The sequence below is a fragment of the Prosopis cineraria genome, unplaced genomic scaffold (assembly GCF_029017545.1).
Source record: "Prosopis cineraria cultivar Desert tree isolate PC_DT_omini unplaced genomic scaffold, ASM2901754v1 PC11, whole genome shotgun sequence".
NCBI classification, from domain to species: domain Eukaryota; kingdom Viridiplantae; phylum Streptophyta; class Magnoliopsida; order Fabales; family Fabaceae; genus Prosopis; species Prosopis cineraria.
Window position 1 is genome coordinate 12,689,772 of NW_026555342.1, and position 25,872 is coordinate 12,715,643.

Consider the following 25,872-nt stretch of genomic DNA (forward strand, 5'->3'; position numbering starts at 1 on the left):
AAAATTCAAGTGTTTTTATGGGGAAAAAAAAACGCTTTTATGTGATAATTCATGACACTGTCTCCTGAGAACAAATTATACCAACTGACAACAAAATTTTGTTTCTTCCATTCAGAATAAATAAGAAACATAATAAGTTGTTAAAATCATATAAAATGTATGACACAGTACGGTCGCGATGCATGGTTTGAAAATAAATGACAACCCTCGACAGATCCATTCTAAAGGCTCTTCCTTCTTTTATTTTCTCTTTGGAAGATCAGATGTATGACAAACCTAATTGTCTCTAAGGAAATGGAAGCATAAAGTACTTTTCATGTGACGAAACCTTGGACTATTTAATCATTTAGTTGCTTCAATTTGCTTTCGAGATAACGTTTTTAGTTTGATTCAGACTTGAAAAGAAGCTAATTCAGCCAAATATCTTCTGGAATTGACCCTCACCTGGCTTGTGAAGATCGAAACAAATTTTACTGTCCTGCGTCATTACACGATCCTTAATATCTTATCCGGAATTTTTGTAAACAAGGCTCTCGTGGAAGGAAAGTAAGCTATCTAACAATGGCAATATAATTATTAATGACGTAAAAGCCACTCTTGGAAGAAGCTGGAATGTGTGTGATTAAGACGTGTACCTACAAAAACAACACAACAAAAAGGCAAACACAAAGCTCAGGTCAAGAATTTCCGAATATTCATTCGTCTCCTAATTTGCTACGCAATTTTCAAGTGCTAAAAGAAAGGGACTTCAACTTTGGGCATTCCCGAGAATGCTTTGAAAGTATCAAACATTTGTCTTGCAGTGTATATCGTCATTTCTAGGGTCAAGATTTACGCCACCTTTCTCCTCTCTTCATGTTGCTTGCTAAGTCACTTGTTCGCTATCAGTATTTGTATTTCTCTTTAACAATGAAATATTGCTTCTAGAGTTTCTTTATTACAGAGACAGAGACTTCAGAACAAAAACCAGAGGACAGACGAGATCCTAATTGATGACGGTAAGTGCTCCTGATTATTTTTGGGACTTGAAAACGCTCTTGGACACTACATAATTCCAGATTCAAAATCTGCTCTGCACGTATGTTGAAATTTATATTGAACCAAACCCTTTCCCTTAGATTGATTTTTGTTCTTCTTTGCATCATCATATATGTGATTATGGGAATTGTAAAAACACCATAATTCTTTGTTGGGTGCATTCACGAGAGTGCGTGAGATGCATACCCTTATTTGATAAGTTCTGTTTCATTCTCTTACAATCAAACTTGTAATATGCAGCATCGTTCCCACGTGCCGAAGTTCGGGAATTGGGACGGCGATGACGAGCAGTACACAGCATGCTTCGAGACCGCGCGCAGAGAGAAGGACTTGACGACGATGACGATGGTGAACCCAAACGATCCAGAGCAAAACCCAGAGGCTTTCAATTTCTTGACAGGAGCCGCCGCCGCCGCAGCCGGCGATGGCTCGGTCTCCCGCAACTCAAACAGCTCGTCGGCAAGAAGCGGCCGTAGAAGGAACCTTTCGCATCAGAGGAGCAGGGAAAGCTATGGGAGCTTAACACCAGCAGAGTCTGTGAGCTCGAGAAGTAACTATTCCGATCATTCTGTGCTGCAGAGATGCGAGAACAAAAGGATCATATCTAAAGGAGGCAGTGTTGGTCATACCGGCAGCTTCTCTTCCTCAAGCAATCATCGACGGGGAAGCGGAAGCCATTCTTCTCGTGACTACGAAGTAATACTCAAATCTCAGGTCACTTTGAAATCTAAAAGACACCAACACTTATATGCATTTTTATGGATAGAATTGACTGATAAGAATGATTCTCCCATAGAAATTTCTGGTTGAAACGTAAATGTAAATGGCGGATTGTGAATTGAAGTGATGGATGACTTGAACTGCAGAATCAAAAGGGAACGGCAATACCAAAATTTGGGGAGTGGGACGAAGAGGATCCAAAATCAGGAGAAAGTTTCACTGTGATCTTCAGCAAACTTAAACAAGAGAAGCATGCTGAGCCTGGTCATCTCCCTGATGCGCCTCCACAACTTGTTCATTTCTCGGATGTGCATCATCAGCGTCACAGGCCTTCCCATAAAACCACTCGGTCCAAGGTAACCTCCGTGTAATTTCTTGCAAATTTTTTCTGGTTAGGTTCTGCAAGTGTTGTTGGATTTGAACCGAGCTGGGAAAATCCTGCATTGGATGATTAATACTTCTTTCCCAGCTATTTATAAGACATATTATAAAAGTAATTTTTAATTTAAAAAATAACATATTTTGTAATAATTAAATTATTTTTTTAATTTTACTCCTATTAATGTAAAAGCATTTAATATTTAAAGCTAACAGTAAAAATAAAAATGTATATTATTTTTTTATGATATTAAAAAAATTAACTTTGTTAAGACGTGTAAAATAATTAAAAGTAACAAGGAATATATAATAAAAGAATGAATCTATAAATTTAAGTTTGAAATTTTTTTAGTTAAAACATAATTTTTATTGCTACTCTTTACCCATTTGTTCTCATGTTTAGGTGGTTGCACTCCATTTCTGATCAGGTTACCAGACTTTTTGCACAACATTGAGAAAAATTCAATTGAAACTTCAATTCATGCAAATCACAATTTCATAGTCCATTTATTTAACTTAAAAATAGATGATTTTAAAAGTTAATTTGTAGCTTTTATTTTTCAAAATAAGAGGGCTTAAATGCATTAACCATCACCTTCCACGTTACCTTACTCTCGTCACTTTGATTTAGACAATCGATATCCATAATGATACGAGTATCCATCACCAGCAAAGGTTTTGGTTGGAATTCAAGTTATTTAAAGATTATAATATATTTGATATTTGTAATTTATTTTTTAATAAAATAATCCTTTAAATTTGATGTCGCATACGTAGGTTGTATTATAAGCTTTTGAACAATGTTTATGTTTGGAATATGACTATCAGACTATATCTCTTTACGAAAACTGCTGACTGTAAATGACGTTGTTTATACGTGCAGAACTATTGTTGTTTTTTCAAGTGAAAGCAAACGAAGGTGGAATTGCTATCATCTGCTTTGGCCCCCACAAACCCTACCATGTATAATTATCTTTTTGCACCATTATAAATTGTCTTCACTTCACTTTCTTTTATCTTTTTTTCCGAAGATGTTCTGGTTTGGATTTTCACAGCCATATAGTGTTCCTTACCATTATTTTAATCACTGAATCTTTTGTTAATTATGTTATATATGCCACTTCAATCCCCCTCCCTAAATAAACAAGCCATTTACTTTATGAGGGTGCTTTTGCACTTTCAAAAAGCTCAAAGTTATTTGGGCATCAAATTTTACCCAAACTATGGTACGTCGCTACTATTGTAAGTGGATCCCATGAAAGTTATGAGGTGGAGTTTTTCAAATTGAAATTATGGTGTTGGATATTTAATGGGAAAATAAATGTATGCCTTTCTTATATTTGATCATGATACCCTAAATATTATACCAACACCCTTCACCCTGCACACTCATATTTGTATAATAAAAGTTATAAATCATAAAAATCAATATTCTTTTTGATAAACTAACTTTTTAAAGAAAATATATATTAAAATACAAGTTTAGTTATAATACTTGATTTTTACCGATCTGTTTTTTGTTAAATAAATTCTTTACAGTTTGATTTTGAACAATAAAAAATCAAATGAGTACTAGATAACGTGGGAAGAAAAACACGATAAGTGTCTATATATATTATTTAATTTTTTATGTCATTTCTTAGATGGAAACTTGTTGTTAAATTGATCGTACTAACATATAAAATCAATTAAAATTGGTTGTAATAATAGTCCAATAAGAAAGTTATTGTTTATATAACTAATAGTTTAATTAAATTTTGTAACTGCCATGTATGCATTATGCAATTCGAATTCTTCTTTTTGGATTAAAACTCATTTGCAATTCAAACATAAGTTTTATAAGGAAGAACACATACCCTTTAGTATGTGCTTAGTCGTCGGTTTGCACTTGCTCCAACAATGCATGTTTGAGCAATTTCAAACAGAAATAAGTTTACACATTGTTTTCTGATACAGTTATTTAATGTCTAACATTATTAGACGAAATTCAAATCATGCCCCACAGGAGATACTTACCCATCTTCTGATTAGATAAAATAACAAATTAATTTTTTTATGATATGTATAAGATCTCCTCCTTTGACTTTTTATATCTTCCTCAAGCCTTTCAAAAGTATTATTATTCACTCACAATTCACAAAGCTAATGGGATTCCAAATTGACTTAAAGAAAATAAAAGTCTGTTTGATTCATGTTCCTATTTCCTGTTTCTCAAAATTGTTTTATAACATAGTTTTTAGGATTATCTTCCAAACAAAAAAAATTAAAAATGCATTTAATTATGTTAATTTAAAAATAGTTTTAAAATAAAAAATGAAAAAAATAACTAAGAAGTTTCACACAAGGATTTCAATTACCTTAAAATTCTATGAAATGTATAAATTGCTACTAAGTTTCAAAACCTTTGAAATTATAACTTGGTAAAGAAAAATAATAATTTGAAAAAGAAAATGACAACTTAATATTAAACTCATACCCAAGTTTTTATTTTTCTTTTGCCAATTTATTATTTTTCTTTATCAAGTTGTAATTGTACAGTATTTGAGACTTTAGAGAATTTTGTATATTTCATAGAACCTCTTGATAATCAAAATTCTTAAAGGACCTTAGAATGATTTTTCCTTAAAAAATAGGTTAACAGTGATGGTCATAGGCTGTTAATAGCAATAATTTATTATATAAATTGCACAAGCTAATTATAATTTTTAATAATTTAATGTAATATATTCTGAAAACAAGAAAAATAAAATGAAAACAACTTAAACAACTTAAAGTCAAAAAAATGAAAACAATTTTAGAAATAATCAAATCCAAAACACTCATTTAAATGGGTTTTTAAATTTTCTCATGTTAAAAAATAAAAAATAGTTTTTTAAAATAGAAAATTCAGACTTGTCTGTTTTCTTTTTCTTTTTTAATTTTTTTTGTGAAAATAATTAAAAACTGGTTTGGTTAAGTGTTTTTGATTTAATTGTTTCCAAAACTATTTTTCATTTTTTATTTCTAAAAATAAAAAAAACAACTTCAAGTTAGCTTTGTTTTATTTTTCTTATTTTTAAAATGCTTACATTTAATTATTTAAAATTACAATTATTTTGACCAAGCTATCATAATTAACACCGTTAACTGCCCATAATTATCACTATTTTTTAATTTTAAAATAAATTTTAAATTAAAATAACCAAACAAATTTCATTTTTATTTTATTTTAAAAAACAATTTTAAAAAGTGTAGTACAAAACAGCTTTTAAAAACAAAAAATAAAAACAGGCCCTTTGGTGCTTTGTTTTTTCCATTACCGGAATAGGGGCTTGATGTCTTTACTTGCAATGCTTCATTTCATGCTAAATAGTATTAGTGTGTGTTTAGTTTTTTATTAGTAAAAATTAATTGTTATAACAAAATTTATATTTAAATATATTTTTTTAAAATTCAATTTAAATGTTTCAAGTGCTCTGTGAATGCCTCATTTGTCATTTTTCAATCCAAAAGACTACAATTTATTACATTGAGAAAAGTATATTTAAAGTGAATTTGTAATTCACATCCCAAACAACTTTATACTTTCTAAAAGTGTAATAATACTTCTAAAAAGTGAAAAATGAGAATACAAACAAGTCCTTAATTTATTATTTCAAAATGATAATTTTATGATTGATGCAGATGCCTCATTACGTGGTGGTGAATGAATCGACTTTGACCGTTTCAGGCATTTAACAAGCGGGAAACACATGAAGGCTTCATATGGATGACATCTCACAACATTTCATTCGCAAATAGTCCCATCATTCTGTCTTTTCTTTTTAGTTATTAAACATTTTAGAAGACAAAAAATTTGTTAGGCGAAATATAAATATATTACATCTCAATGGAAGCATCTCTATCACCTATCAATCTATTAATAAACAATAAAAAACAATGAAAATATTTTATGAAATCATCACCATCAATTTCTTTCGCAATGAAACAAGTTTGGAATAAAGATGTCTTGCAAATCAATCATTAATCAATCTGTAGCTGCGCAACAGTGTAAATACTAAACAGTTCTGTAGTTTTTTTTTTTGCCTGAATATTTTATTTTATAATCGGTTATTTACCGAAACATATTCCCTGAATATTTCAATTTTTATTTTGGGCTAAATAACAATTTAACCATTAAATTATATAATTAGCAACATCTGGTACCTTAAATTTATTTTTTATGTAATATTTTTTTAAACTTTTGAAAACGATAAAATGTTGCCTCTATTATCAAATAAAATTAATTTTAACCATTAGGTAATTTTATACAAGCAATTGCTTCTATAAACTTAATCACAACTAATTTTTTTATAGAAATGCTTATTTGTATTTTTTTCCTTTTATGTAAAATTTGATGTTATTTTCTACAATTTTTTAATTAATTAAATATTAAATATAATATTTATTAATGTGAGGATACCATTTTTAAATATTAAAATAAATTTAAAATCTCGAATGCTCACCAGCATATGGTTCAATGATAAAATTGCGTCCCTTGCTTTTATCTTCGAAGTGGAGCCCAACAAGTTTGGTAGGACCAAATGGGGCCCGCCCTCGTAACTGATACCTGGCAGTGGCGCTCTAATTTAAAAGTTTAAAATCTTCAATTCAAAATGAGCTAAACGCCTAAACCGAAACGTAATCCAGTGGGACCCGCTAAACAGCCACACCAACATCAAATCCGCAACGGTGTAGTGACCATCGTTTTAACTCCAAAAGGACCCTGCGAGAGCTCCGTTTTGACACGTTTATTTCCCGTCAATATCACGCACACCAGTTTAATCATGCTCCGCGACGCACCATAGCGAAGCTCGATCTCCACGCCTATTGCGGAGCGCAACGTTTCGAAAATTGAAGAACAAGTCATCTATAAACGTTGTTCTTTAGGAGATCTTTTCGAAGTTCGCAAGAAGTAGAGTTGATTCAAAGTTGAAAATGAAGACTGGCAGTGATTTGATTAGTTCGTGTTCGAAAGAGCAAATGAAGATCTACCAGGATTGGTTTAACTTGGCCGATTCAGGTTTTCCCCTCCCATTCCTGTTTCATTTTCGCATTAATACAGCACCGATAGCTGAAATTTCTTGCACTGTATCGACTCCGCTTTTTCCCCATTTGATGTTTAGATGGAGATGGGCGGATCACTGGTAATGATGCCACTAAGTTCTTCGCCATGTCCAATTTATCTCGTTCTCAACTTAAACAGGTGCATAGCTTCGTTGATTTTCTAATTACTGCGCATTTTGGAATTTGTTCAGTGATCCCCCCCCCAAATTTTTCTTGTTGAGTTTTTGTTTTTTGAGTCATTCATCAATGTTCATATAAATTGTTACTTTTTAATTGAGTGTGTTTCAGAAAGTAATTGCCGAGCTATAACTGATGTTGTTTGTATCTCTTAGGTTTGGGCAATTGCAGATACCAAAAGACAAGGGTTTTTGGGTTTCACGGAGTTTGTTACAGCAATGCAGGTTGTTGTGTGTTTGAAATATGATTATTGTCCGTACCGTATGGCGTCATATAAGAATCTGACCTCGAAATTATGTTTCTGAAATCAAGCAGCTCGTTGCCCTGGCTCAAACAGGATATGAACTGACCTCAGATATCCTCAAAACTGAGAGTAAGTTGACTAATAAATGCCTGTAAACATATATCTACCACGCTTGTCCATGTAAAATAGAAGAGATATTCATCGGTATGCCAGTGGAAGATAACGAAGCCTGCCTGTCAAATTTAACAATGAAGAAATGGGGTCTTTGATACTGAGCATTGATTTCCTGATTAATTCGCGGGAGAGAGAGAGTTTGGGAAGGTTTCTTCAAGGAAAGAAATGTTCGACGTCTAAATTTTAAGTAATATTGCAAGAGCAAAGTGATGTTACAAATTCTGTTTTACTTGATTCTTATAGAATTGACCAATCAACCAGTTATTGATCCTGAGAGACAGAAACTTGAAGTATTCTGGTATCAATTTGGATTGGAGATTCAAAAACGTTGATGACAATCCAATCCTGTAGATAGAAATATCATTATTGATCGCTTCAAAGAAATGGCCTCCTTGTTTGGTGTAATTTTTTGTCATTGTTGAGATAACTAAATCTACTTTTTTAACATCTTTCGATCCATTTATCTTACTTGTTTATTACAGTTGACAAGGAAAACATCAAGCCTCCAGTGATGGATGGAATTGATGCTTTACTAGAAGTAAGTACTAAGTTTTTTTTTTAGTCTCTCTTGGTACTTGATTAGATTACATTGTTTATGTGGATAACATATAACTTATAATCTTCCTTATCATCCTTTTCGTTTTCCCCTCGTTTCAGAAAACAAAGAGTTTAACAATCAAAGTCCAACCAGAAGTAAATGGTAACATACAATATTCTTTCATAACATATGGCATTACATTGTTTAATTGACAATTGATTAATTTACTTTATTGATAAAATGTGGGCGCAGCTCAGCCTCAGCCGTTGCCACCTACTCATCGGCTTGCTTCAAAATCAAGATCTTTAAAGAAGGTGCGCCCTCCTTAATTCTCCTTTGTAGGCATAGTTCAAGTCATCAAGTATGACTTGCTTGGTTTGAGATCATTTAATATTTCATATTTTAGTTTATAAGAATATTTGATAATTGATTTTCTTGTTCCAAAATTCTTTGCGGAACTTTTGAATCTAGTCTATCCTTCTATTACTTATTTTGTTGAATCTTCCAAAATTGCAGAATATATGATATATAAAATTTCTGCATATAGATTTTTTCTTGTTTGCCTTAACTGGTTTCGTTAGCAATTGGTGGTTCTGAACTTCTGATCGTAATAATGATTATTTAAAAATAAAAACATTTAGGATGTGAAACTATGATTTTATATATATTCATGCTCTACTGCACATGACCTTACTCTCAGATGTATAAAACATGCTTGCATCTTATCTGTGGCTCGATTCACTTTAACAATAAATGTTAACAATTTGCTTTTTTCAGTTGCCTCTTAATTCAATCACGTCAATAATTGATGGCTTGAAGAGATTGTACGTTGAGAGGCTGAAGCCATTGGAAGTCACTTATCGTTTTAATGATTTTGAATCCCCCTTGTTGGTAAGTGGCATTTGCCTATAAGCGCAAGATGCTAAGTTTTGCTAGTTGGAAACTCCGACCAAATTACTGTTCTAACCTCCTGATGATAACACGATAATACTAAGTTTGCGGGTATTTTTTTATGTCATTTTCAGACCAACAGTGATTTCGATGCTAAACCCATGGTCATGCTTCTTGGTCAATATTCCACCGGAAAAACAACATTCATAAAGCATTTGTTAAGATGTGATTATCCAGGTTGCTTAACTTTGCATGATCTTAAAAGAAGATTCTTTGAGTTCTTTCAATAATTCTATTACATAAAATTACTATATTAATGTACTTTTTACTTCTTGTTCAGGAGCACACATTGGACCCGAGCCAACAACTGACAGATTTGTTGTTGTCATGGTATAACAAGCATCTTATGTTCTTCCATTACCTTCAGAAGTTTTTTTTTTTTTTAAAAAGTGCAAATTGAAAAATAGGTTTCCATGGAAGCTCTCTTATTTGGTGAATGGGATACTGTCAATTTGTCTTACCGCTTTTCCTTGATCCATTTGCATATGTCTGAATTTATGTCTTTATATGATGATTAAAACAATATCTTTTAATTTATAGTCGGGACCTGATGAGAGGAGTATTCCTGGAAATACCATAGCTGTTGATGCTGATATGCCTTTTAGTGGTTTGACAAAATTTGGAGGATCATTCTTATCAAAGTTCCAATGTTCTCAGTTGCCACACCCAGTGAGTTTCTTAGATTCTCTGAATCATATTGTAGTCTTAAGTTCTGAAAATTTGCTATTTGTTTGTGGCTTAAGCAATTTTTTTTACTTTCAGCTTTTAGATGAAATCACATTTGTGGACACTCCTGGTGTCCTATCTGGAGAGAAACAAAGGACTCAACGAAGTTATGATTTCACTGGTGTTATATCCTGGTTTGCTGCAAAATGTGATCTCATTCTTCTCCTATTCGATCCGCATAAACTTGATATCAGTGACGAATTTAAACGTGTAATTGCATCTTTACGTGGCCACGATGACAAGATTCGTGTGGTTTTGAATAAAGCAGATCAGGTCGATACTCAACAAGTAAGGCGATAGTTATCGGCAGCTTAACTCAGTTTGATTGGATCAGGTCTTATTAATATATCGTGTCTAAATTTGAGCATTGCATTTTAATATTGTAGCTCATGAGAGTTTATGGAGCATTGATGTGGTCTTTGGGGAAAGTCTTGAATACCCCGGAAGTTATGCGTGTTTACATTGGGTAAGTTTTTTATTACTTATTAGATGTTTAATAATGGTGACATTTTAGTAGAAATTGTGTTGATGGTATATTCAGATGCTTCTCAAATTTGATTTCTTGTCATCTCGATGTGTCCTCTAATTATTTAATGTCGTTTTGCTGTATAAGAATTTCACTTTTTTCCCCCGTTTTATAGTTCATTCAATGATAAGCCCATAAATGAAGGCTTCGTTGGCCCATTGGGAGCAGAACTCTTTGAGAAGGAACAAAATGATCTGCTTGCGGACTTGGTTGACGTCCCGAAAAAAGCTTGTGATCGTCGGGTACGTATGACACCGTTTTTATTAGACTAGATAACCTGATCCTTCATACGTTTATAGTTGTCAGGTATTACTTTCACTTGAGGATCTGAATCTGATTCGATATGGAATTGGAATGTAATGCAGATCAACGAATTTGTAAAACGTGCTAGAGCTGCTAAAATCCATGCATATATTATTAGCCACCTTAAAAAGGAGATGCCTGCAATGATGGGCAAAGCCAAGGCTCAACAAAGGCTTATTGATAATCTTGAAGATGAATTTGGAAAGGTCTGTGCTGTGCCTGTACTTTCATTTCTATCCCTTGATTCAATTGCGTAATTACTTATTATCTATCTTTTTACTGAGCAGGTGCAAAGGGAGTTTCACCTACCTGCTGGTGATTTTCCCAACGTGGAGCACTTCAGAGAGGTTTTGAATGGATACAGCATTGACAAATTTGAGAAACTTAAGCCTAAAATGATACAAGCTGTAGATGACATGCTTGGATATGAGATTCCCGAGCTTTTGAAGAAGTTCAGAAACCCTTATGATTGAATAGCGAGGAGCTGAGAAATTTTGCGGCGTCATCTGTGGCCTTTTCTGGTTCGTCATTTTACTGTTTGGATTTAATCTTAGCATGCAACCCACAGATGGGTAAATGTGAACAATGAATGGTTGGATTCATTTATGTTAAATTGTTAATGATCTAATGCCCATACTGAGTATCATGATTGTTTCACAGATTATTATTTAGTGGTAATAAATTTGTCAATAATTTGTATTATCTTTGCAGAATTACCTTTTCGACATGTAAACCGGTTATTCTCTTTATTGACTAGAAAAAAAGGTGGAGTAATATTAATAATGTGGCGGACATAGAGTCTTGCACTGAGTGTAGGATCGAAAGAAACTTCTCACAAGATTATTATAAAATAGTGAACAACCTTGATTTTTATTTTTGAAGGGAAGATCTAATCAAATAAACATACATAAATTTTAAATGAGTTTCTTATAAAATAAATAATCTATAAAAGAATTACCTGCCTTAATTTAATTGAAGATAAATACCTAAAAGTATTTGAAGCTACGCATATAATTTTTTTCCTTTTATTAAACAAAATAACCTCTTTAAAATTACTCTTGTACAAGGATGGATAAGCGTTAGTGACTAATTGTCCTAGTAACAATAAAATCCTTTGAATGCAACATTGAAATGTTTGTGTGGGTGTGTATCTCTTTTTTATGGAAAAGGGCTAGTATACGGTAAATTTTTTTGTAAAAAAAAAAAACATGGGCAAGCTCGATTCTCTGAATCATTTTAAGATAAATTAAATGAGGATATTTGTTATGATGTCCTATGAATACAATAGGAAATAAAATAAAATAAATTAAATGAGTGCTTCACATCAATATCGACTGTATGGCCAAATATAGGGTTCAGTTTTGGCATGCATCGCTTGTTAAGCATCTGGACCTTCCCAATGAAAAATTTGGGTAGTCTAGATTTATAGATTTATTTTTTATTTTTATTTTATGTTATTTAAAAATTATAAAATTTTAATGAATCTATTTAATCATAAATTTAAACAATACATATTTGATTTGGATGATTCAATTTAGTTTTAATTTTTTAATTTTTTATAAATTAATTATCCAAATGTACTCTGGATAGACGGGATTCAAAGTACATTTGAATAGTTAATTTATAATTTTTAAAAAAATTAATACTCTCTCTATTAAAGGGTTGGATGTTAAAAAATAAAATATTTTTAGTCTTCCAATGTATAATTATTATTTTTTAAAAAGCGCCCCTATTGAATATTTATTTTAGGATGAAACACCCTATTAAATAAAGGATAAATATAAAAAGATAGATTTGATTTAAAAATAAATAATTTTTTATTAAGGGTAAGATTCGAGTAAAAATAACTTATATTTTTTAACGAAAAGAGTATTAAATTAAACCATCATCTCGGATCTGCATATCCAAATTGATGATAAAGTAGATTTATTAAAATTCTATATTTTTATTTTAATAAAAATAAAATAAAATATAAAATAAAATTGATAAATCTGGACTATTTAGATTAAAATTCTGGACAGGCTAGATTGCTCATTAGGCATCACATGATGAGCACTGAAACTCAACGCGCTACATATATGCTGAAACTTAATAAATGCATTTTGAAATTGACATAAATAAATATATATTATAAAAAATGTCAATAATAATCACAAGATACGCCATTTCAAAAACATTTGAATAAAAATGTCAATACTTTTAAAGTCTAAACTAACACCAAAGAGGTTACACTAATAATTACTCCTCATTTTAAAAATGTAATATTTTTAAGTGAATTTCACTTTAGTAAAATAATCAATTATTTTTAAATTAATATTATTTTTTCATATTTATTTTATTTAATAAGATGTATTAATTTAAAATAAATATAAAATAATTTATTTATTATAGATATTTTTGGTAAAAAAAAACATGATGATCACATTTTAAAATACTTAAAATATCTTACATTTTTTAACATTTAACTCTTCAAAAAATATTTTATATTTTTAAATGAAAGGGCATAAAACATTATTTCAAAAACATTGAATAACCAACTAAAGTTGATGTAAACCACAAAACTTCTCGTCACTTAAATAAACAATTAAAGTTCAATTACCGACTCTCGAAGTAATCTCAGCTGCCAAAAGAACATACTCCTTACTACTATTAAAAAAACGTCTGAATATCGCAGTCCAAACTAAATAAAGCAAATCAGGACCCTTTTTTATGTCATAAATAACACAATTCAAGAAAAGAAATAAATTTGTAATATAAAACAAATCAATATGTACATCAATAAATATTATAATAATAACTCAACCGAAAAAAATATTATAATAATAGGGTCTCTCGTTCTACTGTCGGAAATAATATGATAATAACACTAGCAAACTCACACTTAACCATTAACATTTTTACTTTTATTAGCACCAACAGTACATAGAAGCAAGAATTAACAGAAGAAACACGAGAGCTGCTTATAATATTTACATGAGAAGGGCATAAAGAAAATGAGCATCTTTTCCAAGCTACTTGCAGAGCGGATCTGAACGGAATTCCATAAGCATCTTTTTACATCATATGGATCACATGATATTATCCTCATTAGTATTCTTCAATCGTCATTGCATCTTCCAACCCAATTTACAATAACTCCAGGAAGCGTTTCTGAAACTCGGATTCTGGAACAAAGCGTTTCTCCAGATTCTGTCATTTCAGCATGGTGACCAAGCAAGCAAGCAGAAGGCGAGGAGAGTTTCTAGACAGGAATTACGTCGGCGTCTTGATTATCGTCACATGTGACAACCAGACCATCCACATACATGGGCAGAAGACAGCGGACCCACTGACAACCTGTGGACACGGGCTCTGGTGATGGAACAATCATGAGCACATTATCGTGCCGACGAACTACTCCCATCACACTCACGGTGCTCCCTTCTTTGATGTACCTACAATTTCCCAATTTTCCATTTTAAGTATCACAGAGCAATCAATAATCATACATGAATCAATGAACTAGAGATTCAATACATAGCATAAAAACTGAGTCAACTCGCCCAGTAGAACTAGAAAACTGTTAAACTAGGATTTGACTGGTTTAATGAAATGCTTTGTTTGTCTAATTTGATATGGTTTGGACTACAGTTTTAATCATTAACCTTTGAATCAATGCCTTGACCGGTTTGGGTTTTAGTACCTTAATAGTATGATGCAAAGTTATAAAAATATGACCATGTTTGACATTTTTCAGAACATAGTTGCAACACCATGAAAACTTTAGCGTTTAGATTTTCGAAGGTCATTGCAAAGGAGCTTATGGAAATTATGGTCACAAAATGGTATACTCCGTACCCTTCCTTGAGGCGCATTATGCGGTCATCACTAGAGAGTTTACGGTCCGTGAGCCAGCTTAAGAAATTTGGAGATAATTCCCTGTTCTCCTTTGTTACGTCAACTACAGTGGCTGGTTTCACAAAAGGAGCTACCTTGGCACCATAGCCTGCTTTCACTAATGCCCTTAACCCAGACTGGAAATCCGATATGTAGAAGTCCGCCACATATTTCTGCTCATAAAAACAATAAATTTACAGTTATTGGGTACGAAAAACCGACCTGCCACATATATTGGATCAGGAAGTGGGCGCGCGCGCGCCCGAGGTAGCAGTTTCTTCAAATATGGGAGTTCTCAAGTACTGAAAAACACACCAAAACTTACGATTCTCTGAGTTCGCTGATAAAGAGGTGTAACACGAGTAAGCAGTACTCGGGTACATTAATGAATGGAAACTACTGTGCTATCAAAGTGGACATACCATTTCAGACAGGTAACAGAACACAGTAAAATATGGAATAAACGAAGTCAAATGTAACTTTAAAAATTCCGGCTGTCAGGGGCAGTTAAAATGACAGATGATTTTACCTTATGGTTTTTAGTATGACCATCCTATAGCATATTTCTTGATTACAAATTTAGGACAAGAAATAAATTGTCTTAATAAAGTAGAACAGTTAGGTAACAAGTTAAACTATGCAGGGCGCCAATTCAGACCTTGTTGGGGCCAAGAAATGTCTCATAATCAGCTTTGCGTTGGAACTAAAGTGACATGTACTCTTGGACTGGTGAAGTACCTGATTCTCCATGGGCATTAACAGTGACTTGAGCTCCAAGCTATTCGTAATCTTTTTTAGTGATCTAAGAAAATCTTTCCCACAAACAATTTAGTATTCGTTAAACATCTCTCGCTATTGTAAATTTGAGGTACCAAAGCAATATAGTGATGCTCTGGTGCAACTGGTTCTTATGGCCTACTCTGGTGTTTGTGACATGGGATTTTAATTTATTCAGTTGTAAGCATCCTAAATAGCATAATAATATTGATTGTATGTTGGTTTATGTCACAGACTCAAGGTGAAATGTTCTATTAACAGGTTTTGAAGTGCTTGAGAAACAATATATCTATGTGCCAAATGCCTTGGTTGAGTTTTATCATCATTCTTGGATCCAAAATCAGTTCACATAAAGCATCAATTAAGTAGTTCAATATACAAACCTCAGAATATCTAGAACCCCAAGTGAAACAGCGGTGTTTAGGATTTGCTGATTTTCCTCCCCACCCCCTGTATTCATATAATTCTGTTGAGACATATACACATCTTGTTACCTTTTGGTAAGAAGATTCCAAAGGAATACTGCCACAGGTTACGACCTGCATGAAGAGAAAAGAGGCATATGATAAAAATATGTACTAGAAAGGCACAATTTTTGTCCTTCTGAAGACATTTAAATTTAAATTGCATTGACTTGAATAGCTTTGATATCAATGAAGGATATAAGACACAATTACGCAAAGCTTTAGATGCTTCAGCAAAGAACAAAATTTCATTTTAAAAGAAAAGAAAGCAAGGAAAAAAAGAGAAAAATTGCTATTTCAGTATTGGACATGAAAATCCAAACATCAGACAATTCTGTTTCAGTTTTGCCTTCTTTATAGGAAACAAAGGCATCAAAGGAAGGCATGTAACCCTCCCAAAAAGTTAATAGAACAAGTAAAAACACTAAACAAACATTAGGCAAAACAGCTTTTCATCCCCTTTGCAAATCCACAGAGAAAACTCGCTGGGGAAAAAACAATTGTGCCAGTATACAGGATGATAAAGTACTAGGTGAGTTATAGTGAACACTCTCAGTGAGCATAACAAAACCAATGAAGAACATAACAACTTGACAAAATCAATATATCCCCAAAGTCCAGCAGATAAATTTGCTTAGCAGCTTGCTGAAGGTGTTGAGGCAATGCCAGCTACAAACCTTCAGTTGGTAAAAGAGACAAAAAAGGTACAGAATAATGCAGCAAAAACGAATACTCAAAAGTTTTCCAATTATGTGACTTCGACTGCCCTAAATTCCGGAAGGCTTCCATTCATGGAGTCAAGGTTAAGATTCAATTACTTTAATGCATTGCAATTGCAAAGAAACGTTTCCTCTAGAGAATTCTGTCCATTAACCCTTCAAGAAGCAAGTATCTGGTCCATCCTGACCCTACCTCGTAAATGCATCTTAACCTCCCCACCCCCAGAAAACAAAAAAGCAAAAAAATCTATGCTGAATTCATGTATATAACCAAACCTTCCGGCATTATTTTTGTTGTCCCTTTTTCTTTTTTCCTTTTTTATTTTTCCCCTTCTTCTACGGAAGTGCAAGACAGCAATTGCAATTGTAGAAAACGAAAAAAAGAATACCAGTTTGCGATTAGAACCCTAGTAAACTATAAACCCCATAGAGAACCATTCAATATTAGAATAATCTCAAAGAGGGAGTCGCTATCATTATTATATGTCCATCCGTCATACAGCATTCAAACCCATACCTAACAAATGAATTTACAAATATATATATATATATATATATATTATACACCACCTCTCCACTATTTAAAAAGGAAAAAAAAAATCATCTTAGATAATTGCAAGCTGAATAGAATAAGGGCACAACTGATTACCAAACACCACCGTTAAGCATTATCGAGTCATTGTCTGAAGAAAAGAAATGCTTGGGTTAATGCTAGTGCTAGGCCAACAATATGATGAAAGTATTAGCAATAAGCACAGATGAAATTACCCCGGTGACCTTCACGTACTGTCCATCAATTGCGCCCCTAAGCTCAGCATCAGGATACCGTTTTACAAACCCTAAGAGCCCTCGTCTTCCCCAAGCGCAGTTCCAAACAAACAAAACCAGAACCGGCACGGCAATTCCCCCAAGAGCCACCAGAATCGCCGCTTTCTTCACCGCCACCATCAAAAACACCCCACAAGCAGGCCCATTGCAACCAACACCATGAATACCCACACAATCGCTTTAGAAAGTCTGAACCCGACATTCAATTCGTCGTTCAAGCTCGTCACGGCGGCGCCGTAAATCGTCTTGCCGACCGAACCTGCTTGTTCCAGGTGACCCGACCTCCTCCCGCCACCCGACGAACCCAAGGGGCCGGATCCTGCTGGACCCGAGGTGATGAGAACTGTGGGCTGAAGCGGAATCGGGCCGGACGACTTCTTTGGCATCGGACCCGAACCGCTGTGCCTTCCAATTGGACCGGAGCTGGATGCGGATCGCACTTGTCCACTGCTATGCTGAGAAGACGAAGAGGGACGCGAAGGTTTCAGAGGTGGGGCATTCGAGGAGGGAATATCGAACATTTTGCCAAGCTCGCCGGATTTCTGGGGGTCACCGCCGGTGTATGGAACGGCGCGGGAGGCCATTGTGGGTTGGCGCTCCTTGAGCTGCTCGGGTGGACCCGAGACGTACAGCCCACTACTGAGCTGGTGCGAAGGGGTACGGGTCCCCATTTCTCACAGAAGGAGGGAGAGAAGCTGCAGAACGAAAGGATGAAGAAGCTCCTCACTTCTCCTATACTATACAATTTGTGTGACTTACTGTGAGTGTTTCAGAGTGAGTAAGTGGCGCGTGGTGATGGCGGAAGAGGGGGTGCCAGTAGAGAGAGAAAGGGGGGAGTAAGAAGAAGGAGAAGAGTGGGGAATTTCTTTGGAATTGCGGAAATGGGATTGAGATTCCTGATAATGACACCTGTATCCTTGTCTCTCACAGTGGCAGTTTTGCTTAATTGAGCTTCGTTTGCTTTGGAGATCATTTATTTGAGCTTTCTCAGCCTAAATTAGATTTGGAAAAACGTTGGTGAGGGCCCCCGTAGATTAAATTTAATTTCAGGCAAAACTTTTAAAATTTCATCATACATGTGGAAAATTAAAATAAAATTAAAGAGTTAACTAAAAATATAAAATAATTTTATTATTTTTAAGAACTAGACGCATGATAACTCATGTAGAGAAATTAATAATTAATATATAAAAAATAAAAAACTAATATTAAAATTCACAACTCTCATTAATATCATTATAAATTTACAACCCTCACTCCACATAAATCAATTATTCATTTGTTATGTGTCAATTATTATTATTTTTATATGAATTGTTCATATACATAACTTTATTTGTTTATATTCATAATAATATTATGATATTAATGAGAGTTATAAATTCTACCCATATCATTTGTTCATTTTTTATATATCAATTATTATTATTTTTACATAAATTGTTCATGTATCTAGTTTTAGAAAGAATAATAAAATTATTTTAGTCAACTATTTAGTTTTATTTTAATTTTTCATATATACAATGAAATTTCATAATTTCATGGGCTTGGTTGAAATTAAATTTAATTAAGAGGGTTACTAAAACTTTCCCATTAGATTTTTTGCTTTCCTCTTCTAAAATATTGTTTGCCGCGTCTGTCATCTGAAAAGTGGGAGAATATCAATGAAGGATGATTAAAATAGTTTAATATTAGACAAGAACTTATATACATTGGACACTTGTTTAAACTTAAACTTTTATTTATTAATTATCAATATTTACTTATCATAACTCCTTATATGATATTAAATTATTTCTGAGATCATTCCTTGATATTCCCTATTAAGCATAACTTGTACAGACAAATAATAATAATAATAATAATAATAGAAATAAATAAATTGGAGAATGGAAAATGACAATTAGAAACCCTTTAAAGCTATTAATTATAATAAAAAATCATAAATTATTGAAATCTCAACAATAAACCATGATCCTTACTTGAAATTAAAAATGTGCATGAGTTTACAAAATTAACCTCCACTTGAAAAATAAATAAATAATGTTACTAAAAATACTATCATAAGATGAGAATACTGTTAATCTCAATTGAGAGATTAAGAGACAATAGTTCAAAATAAATTATTTTTCAACATGAAATTAAAATTCACTTATTATATATTCAGGATACTTGTGAATATATAATAGTCACTTGAAAATTTATTATGGCCACTTCTTAGGAACATTTTAAACTATTTATATTTTTTAATTTTAAATAAAAATTATGATTTATTATTAAGATTTTAATAATTTAATATCCTTAATTGTAATTAATGGCTTTTAGAGAATCCAACTATCATTTTCCCTTCAGAGGGAAAGTTTGTGCCTTCATATTCCAGGCAAAAATAGATCATGTTAATTTCCAAGGCTGGAAGCCTAGAATGTGTTTGATTACACACAATATGTTAATATGATACTCCAATGATGGATCTAGGGAGCGACTAGATTAGTGAGAGGGTTCGTAATTTTCATAAGAACAAGATCCTCATTTGGTGTAACTCAAGTTTTTGTTGGTTTAGACAGAGGTGGATTCTGATCTTTTTTGCTCCATCCATGCCGTTTCCATTTTTGGCCTTTTTAATTCCTTTTTTAAGAGCAAGGAAACAAAGCAACTATCTCGAGCCATTTGCTCATTTCTGATTTCTGCTCCTCAGCAATGCAGCAAAACAAAACACATTTGTAAGTACAAGGCTACGAAAAACTGCAAAGAAACACTATCAAGTTATACTAGACTTGCAAAGTTTTTGTATCCTAGTAGCATGTGGTTAATTATAGTAATATTTAAGTTGTCACAACTTGTGATATCTTGCGAGCAAATAAATCAGCGCATCTACCTATTTATTCATATGAACATGTGGTCAAAGATGAATAATTATGCATTACCCAATCATGATGATAATGTGACAAGTGTTTTCGAATAATGACTCTCCCTAGTTATCCTTTCTTTTTCCCGATCAAAGCTTCGTCGCTTTTATCTTTTTATAACACGTGTCAAATTGAAAACAGTTTGATTAATCCAGTGAAATGATATTGCCAGCAGCATCTCTCTCATGGAGCATTGGATCCTATCCTCTCACCGCATGCCCTTTTTTTTAAATTTGTGGGTAAAATACTAATCAAGGACCTGTAAATAAAAAAAAAAATTCCTGAAAGACTAAAATAAAAATAAATTTGAAAATAAAATGGCCATAATGTTCTTACTTTTTTTAGAAAAAGAAAAAAGTTGCCTCTACTATCATCTACACCGACTATTGAACTGACAAAGACTATTTATTAAAATTAATGACAATTTTTATGAATAATTGGTAAAAAGTGATTGAGGAATTTGATTTCATGATCTCTTAATCATCTAAAAAATTTGGTGACCATCAAGATCATTTAATCAGCATATATAACTAAAGAGAATATATTTTTTTTGATCTTATTTAAAAGACAAAAAAATTTAATCATATTCATAAATTAGCTCATTAAATTTTTATTGTAAATTTTTTTATTTGACCTTCATTGAATATTAGAGAGAGAAAATGTGGTGTTAAAGTATGAATATTAAATAAGAGTAAAGTTAAGAAATTATTAAATTTCTAAATAGCGTTAATAAATTTTAAAATTTTTCTTGATTACGTTGAAACATATTAAAAATATCTTATAAATAAAATTAAAAAATATATAATAACTTAGCTCATACAAGTATTAATTTTTTATTTTTGTACAAAGTCACTTCGCCGTTATCCTTCAAGCACTTATTGACTTTGAAATTTTGACCGTTTTGCACCCCTTGGAATCCTACATGGCATATTTTAAAAAATTAAAAGTTAACAAGAAAAAGGAAAAACAAATCCACGTTAGAAATCAGAACGCCAACCTCATCACCATTCACCAGGACACATGGGTGATCGTAACTTAGAAGTCAGAATGGCATCCTCGTTCCTCTAAAATTTCCACTGGCGTCAAACCAAATCTCCGTCCTACCTTCTCCTTTGATCACGACAGTCTGCTCCAGTGCTCCTCAACATACCCATTCATCTGAATCTGTCCCTCCTATCGGCTCTTTTGATTCTGCTCTTTATCTCAAGCCTCCCACACAAACCGCCCACTACGATGAGCAATTCTTGAGGGGGAAGACGACGAGTAGGAGAAGCGAGTGATTGAGATGGGTCTGAGCTTGGGTACCCTGATGCGACACAGCCACCACCGCCAACTGGCTTTGGGTTTTTCGTTTTACGGGTACAAATGGAGATTGCAGAACCCTGACAGCGGTGGGTTGCTTGCACCAGCAACAAATTTGGGTTGGAGTAGCAATAAGGAATGGTGGATTGAACTTTAATCCACTTTGATTCTTTTTTTCTTTTCCTATCTCAACTTGTTGAAATTTCTGAATATCTTGGTTCTGTGATTTTTGGGTGTGGGGGAGAGGGGGACTGTGGATGCGAGTTCTGATTTTTTTCTTCTTTTCATATAATCTATTTACTTATAGCTTTTTTCTTGTTTGGTGTAAGAGAACCGGTTTTGTGGAACCATACTGGATGGTCGATAACTTGTTTTGCTCGAGTCAAGAAGGGTGCTCCAAAAAGGAGCAAGAGATGTTTGCTTATGATGGGGAGGGAGAGCTGGATTTGTCTCTCTTTAGCTTGCTGTCGATAGGGTTTTTGAATTCTTTCTTGAGTTTGAGCTGTTTTGATGGATTAGTTTATAGAGAGAATTATCAGCACTATATTTATATGTAGGCAGAGAGTAGGCTAATGAAGGTAGGATGAGTTTTTTTAAAAAAATAAAAAACCACGAGATTAACCCATGTAAACAGACAATCTAGGTTTCATTTGCATACAGAATATTTATACAATTGGAAGGTAGATTATAAAAAATCTAAACATTAAAATTATTGATAGATACTAAGTGAGCCATCTAATCAGAGCATTTATTAACTTTTCTAAAAACGTGATCAAAAGTGATCATTCAATCCTTTATAATAAGTTTTATGATGTTATTGATAACAACAGCAAATTATACTAATTATTTTAAGTGTGACGGGATTTGAGGGGTGTCGTTCTTCTGGGTTTCGTTCTTAGAGAAGTAGAGGAAAAGAAGATATGGATTTGTTTTTCCTTTTTAAAACATGTCATGTGGCATTCAAAATGAACAAAACAGCCAAAGTTTCAAATTTAGCAATCAAGTGGTCATATTGTAGCAAAATAAAAAATGTTAGGATAAAATCACACCATAAAATATTTAAAAATATTAAGTGTGTCTGAATGGAAACATTGAGGTTAAATTTGTACTTTAACTTTTGCATTTATTACTTGTGAGCAATTTCTCAAACTTTTAAACTTATATCTAATTATTTGATAATTTTGCAAATTCTAAAAAATTAGATTTTACAACCTTTTTTTTTTATATGCCACCTTTTATTACATAACTCTTTTTTACAAGAAAATGTGACAAAATAGGCATCACGCCCACACATTATCTCTAAACCATTTGAGCTTAGAACCCACAACTTCTAAAGAAATGTGAATGTCATTGAGCTAAGAGGCTCTTTTTTACTTGCTTATGCCCTAATTTAGAATGTTTCATCTGTATTTGTATGAAATTTAAGAAGAATGATACGGTTGATAAATAACCCATAAATAATGCACCTTGTTATTTGATTACGTTGATATTTTGTCCCAACTTTTTTACTCTTTCATGCTGCTTCTCCTCATAAGTTTCAAGATAAGCAAAGAATGGAGCCATGTTGAAACGCAACAATCACTAGAATATCAATTCAAAGGAGGAAAAAAAAAAGGAAATAAGGTGTTATAACTAATCGAACCCTGCACATCGTATTTTGTGTGAGAAATAAGTCGTACTGTTTATTGATTATAGTTATATGTAATACATTTTATTAGAAAAGAAATGTGAATGGAGGTTATTTTGTACAAATATTGAAAGTTGAGGGGGCGATATTTTAGTGTCGGTTCAATTGCATCAATTAGTCATCACTCGTCAATTTCATAGAACAAAAGAGTCCACCATATTCATGTTTAAAATATAGTCTCTCCCTCTCAAAATTTAAAATAATATTATATATATATATATATATATTAATAAAACACAATAGTGACACTTTACCAGTTAATTTTTTTAAAATAAAATTATAAATTTTTAAAATACCTTACACAATTAATCACTACAATTTAATACTATTTTAATTTTTTTATTTGAAGGATAATATTAATAAAATATTATTAATAAAACTTTAATTTTATTAAATTATTTTATATTTTGAGGTAAAAACTTTTTCTAACATTATTTTATAATTTGTGATAAACGGAGAGGCTAAATAAACCAGGCGTGCTACGAAAAAGGACAGCACACGTGTAAGATTTTCTTTGAAGATATATATTTGAAATTTGATTATTTAATAAATTATTAAATGGGTCCCTACCAGGTCTCTTGGCTTCTATGATTGCCCTCATGTCCAAATAATGAGGGTAGATGTAATTCCAGTGCTTCCATTCCCGTCAATTTATAAATTATAAGTTCCATAGATACATCTTTATTTGAAATTTAAATTTATATTAACGTTCTTGTCTTTCTACTTTGGTCATGAAATTTATGTTTTTTTGGTCCATATCAAATAAAAAACACACCAAAATAAAACCATATAAAAAAAAGAATTAAACATGACTATGTGATTTCTGCTCTTTTTTTAAAAAAAAAAATCTTTTTAAGCTGGGTGTTTGAAATTTAAATCGGAGGGCCATGACTATTCTGAATTTTAATCGAGTTAAATGAAAAGATAATAAATTTTTTTGTTCTTTAAATTCATTTCAATTATCAGATTAATTTCTAAAATTTAACTTTTACCGATTTAATTTAATTTATTTTTTTTTTTTTTGGCATACAGATTTAATTTATTTTAAAATCTAAACTAACCAGGGTTGTTGTGGCAGGCATGTGGGCAAAGAATCCCTTCCCAAGTCCCATCAAATGCCCACTCAACATTGAAGCGCCCTTGTTAGCCCAAGTTCCATAACCCCTACCCTAAAAGGGGACCCACTTCTCAAAATGCCTAAAACGTGTAAATATATGTTCAATGGTTAGTACCGTCTAATTCAAAATTATCTAATCTTTATATTAGTAATATGAATTTTCTTAGAAGATTTATATAAATATGCATCTTTACATAATGAAGTCACATAATCTACCTCATACTCAAATCACTTGTCCATGTGAAAACATTGAGCAGGAGGAGGTGTTTGGGGTGTTAGTTTTATTTTTCATTTATTATTTTTTAATTATTCAATATTAATTTTTTTTCCACAACATGAAAGGTGTTTAAAATGAGTTGTAATTAATTAATTTACTGTAAAGTGTTAATGGGCCCCATCTTATCAAGTCAATATAGGCTGGATTAAGGTCTCTGTGGTCATGTTTGGATTTTCAATATTAGCTATCGATTTCAGGTGCAAGCGTGATATGTCCATTTTGAAAAGTGTACTTATTTACACTGAGGCTTTATGAAACTTGGGTTTTTTTAAAACACTCCGTGATTCAAAATGGACCGTGTCAAAATGGCCCAACATGTTTTTTGCATGAAAAATTTCATTTAAGCCCCTTGCCTATGCTTAATAAAAAAAAATCCCTTAAACTTTGAAAATTCACTTTGAATATTAGGGAGTATTAAAGTGAAATTAAAATGCATAGTAAAATTATCTTATTGTCCTTATCTCCTCTAATTCTCTTCTAGCATAATATTATTTTATTTTAAGTTGTTCATTGACCTGCATGAAATTATTTATTGACATATAGAAGTTGTTTGTGTTATTATTGAATTTTAATTTTATTTTAAGTGTTATAATCACGGTAAAATGAGTTGTTTATTGCCCATACTAAAATTGTTTGTTTTCCCACACGAAGTTGGCTATTAACCTACAGAATTGTCCGTGTTACTATTGAATCTTGATCTTATTCACAGCATTGTAATTAAGGTAAAATGAATTGTTTCATTTTCCCTACATCAAATTGTTTATTAACTTATAAGGGTTGTTCATGCCATTACAATAGGTCATAGAGGAGATTTCTTTTTAAACCCCCAAGATTTTCAATGACATTGATTATCGAGGAAACAATAGACAATATGTGTAGGAACACAATTTAAGCACCCAATCTAATATTCCCATACAATTGATAAACAATAGCAATCTAAAGTAACTAAAGGGTCAACTCTTATGTATAATTAATTACAAGTGAAGATTATTTATCATAATTACAAATCTTAGAATACAAAATCTCCATATTTTTTCAGATTATGATATGTCACCAGAA

General features: G+C 32.3%; 3 protein-coding genes across 5 annotated transcripts; 2 read left to right on the top strand and 1 right to left on the bottom strand.

Annotated features, from left to right (window-relative positions):
• Nucleotides 1-679: 679 nt before the first annotated feature.
• Nucleotides 680-3,228, top strand: LOC129286916 (RPM1-interacting protein 4-like). Of its 3 annotated transcripts, XM_054923019.1 has the most exons (5): nt 727-804; nt 944-998; nt 1,279-1,752; nt 1,905-2,114; nt 3,020-3,228. In XM_054923019.1, exons 2-5 carry the CDS (start codon nt 993-995, stop codon nt 3,041-3,043), a joined length of 714 nt encoding a protein of 237 aa, XP_054778994.1. In that variant the 5' UTR covers nt 727-804; nt 944-992; the 3' UTR covers nt 3,044-3,228. The 3 variants fall into 3 exon arrangements, with proteins under 3 accessions (XP_054778996.1, XP_054778995.1, XP_054778994.1); XM_054923021.1 differs by having other exon boundaries at nt 680-1,078; XM_054923020.1 differs by having other exon boundaries at nt 686-998; nt 1,279-1,734.
• Nucleotides 3,229-6,923: 3,695 nt separating this feature from the next.
• On the top strand, nt 6,924-11,562 carry LOC129286583 (EH domain-containing protein 2-like). Its single transcript, XM_054922528.1, has 16 exons — nt 6,924-7,177; nt 7,281-7,360; nt 7,554-7,622; nt 7,714-7,771; nt 8,299-8,354; nt 8,474-8,516; nt 8,607-8,668; nt 9,132-9,245; nt 9,380-9,482; nt 9,586-9,635; nt 9,846-9,974; nt 10,068-10,319; nt 10,418-10,497; nt 10,673-10,799; nt 10,923-11,066; nt 11,148-11,562. The coding sequence occupies exons 1-16, from the start codon at nt 7,093-7,095 to the stop codon at nt 11,331-11,333; spliced, it is 1,638 nt and encodes a 545-aa protein (XP_054778503.1). The 5' UTR covers nt 6,924-7,092; the 3' UTR covers nt 11,334-11,562.
• Nucleotides 11,563-13,741: 2,179 nt separating this feature from the next.
• On the bottom strand, nt 13,742-18,460 carry LOC129286934 (uncharacterized membrane protein At1g16860). Its single transcript, XM_054923042.1, is given in 5 exon segments — nt 13,742-14,294; nt 14,698-14,909; nt 15,897-16,052; nt 17,465-17,652; nt 17,655-18,460. Coding segments are annotated over 5 exon segments (1,290 nt in total). The 5' UTR covers nt 18,196-18,460; the 3' UTR covers nt 13,742-14,101.
• Between the last annotated feature and the right edge of the window lie 7,412 nt (nt 18,461-25,872).

Excerpts from the sequence above, each read along its gene's own strand:
- LOC129286916 (XM_054923019.1), top strand. Across the intron at positions 1,753-1,904 it reads AAGTAATACTCAAATCTCAG|AATCAAAAGGGAACGGCAAT; the intron begins GTCACTTTGAAA and ends CTTGAACTGCAG. Across the intron at positions 2,115-3,019 it reads ATAAAACCACTCGGTCCAAG|AACTATTGTTGTTTTTTCAA; the intron begins GTAACCTCCGTG and ends TTATACGTGCAG.
- LOC129286583 (XM_054922528.1), top strand. The coding sequence starts at position 7,093 with ATGAAGACTGGCAGTGATTTGATTAGTTCGTGTTCGAAAGAGCAAATG. Across the intron at positions 7,623-7,713 it reads AGTTTGTTACAGCAATGCAG|CTCGTTGCCCTGGCTCAAAC; the intron begins GTTGTTGTGTGT and ends GAAATCAAGCAG. Across the intron at positions 9,246-9,379 it reads ATTTTGAATCCCCCTTGTTG|ACCAACAGTGATTTCGATGC; the intron begins GTAAGTGGCATT and ends TGTCATTTTCAG.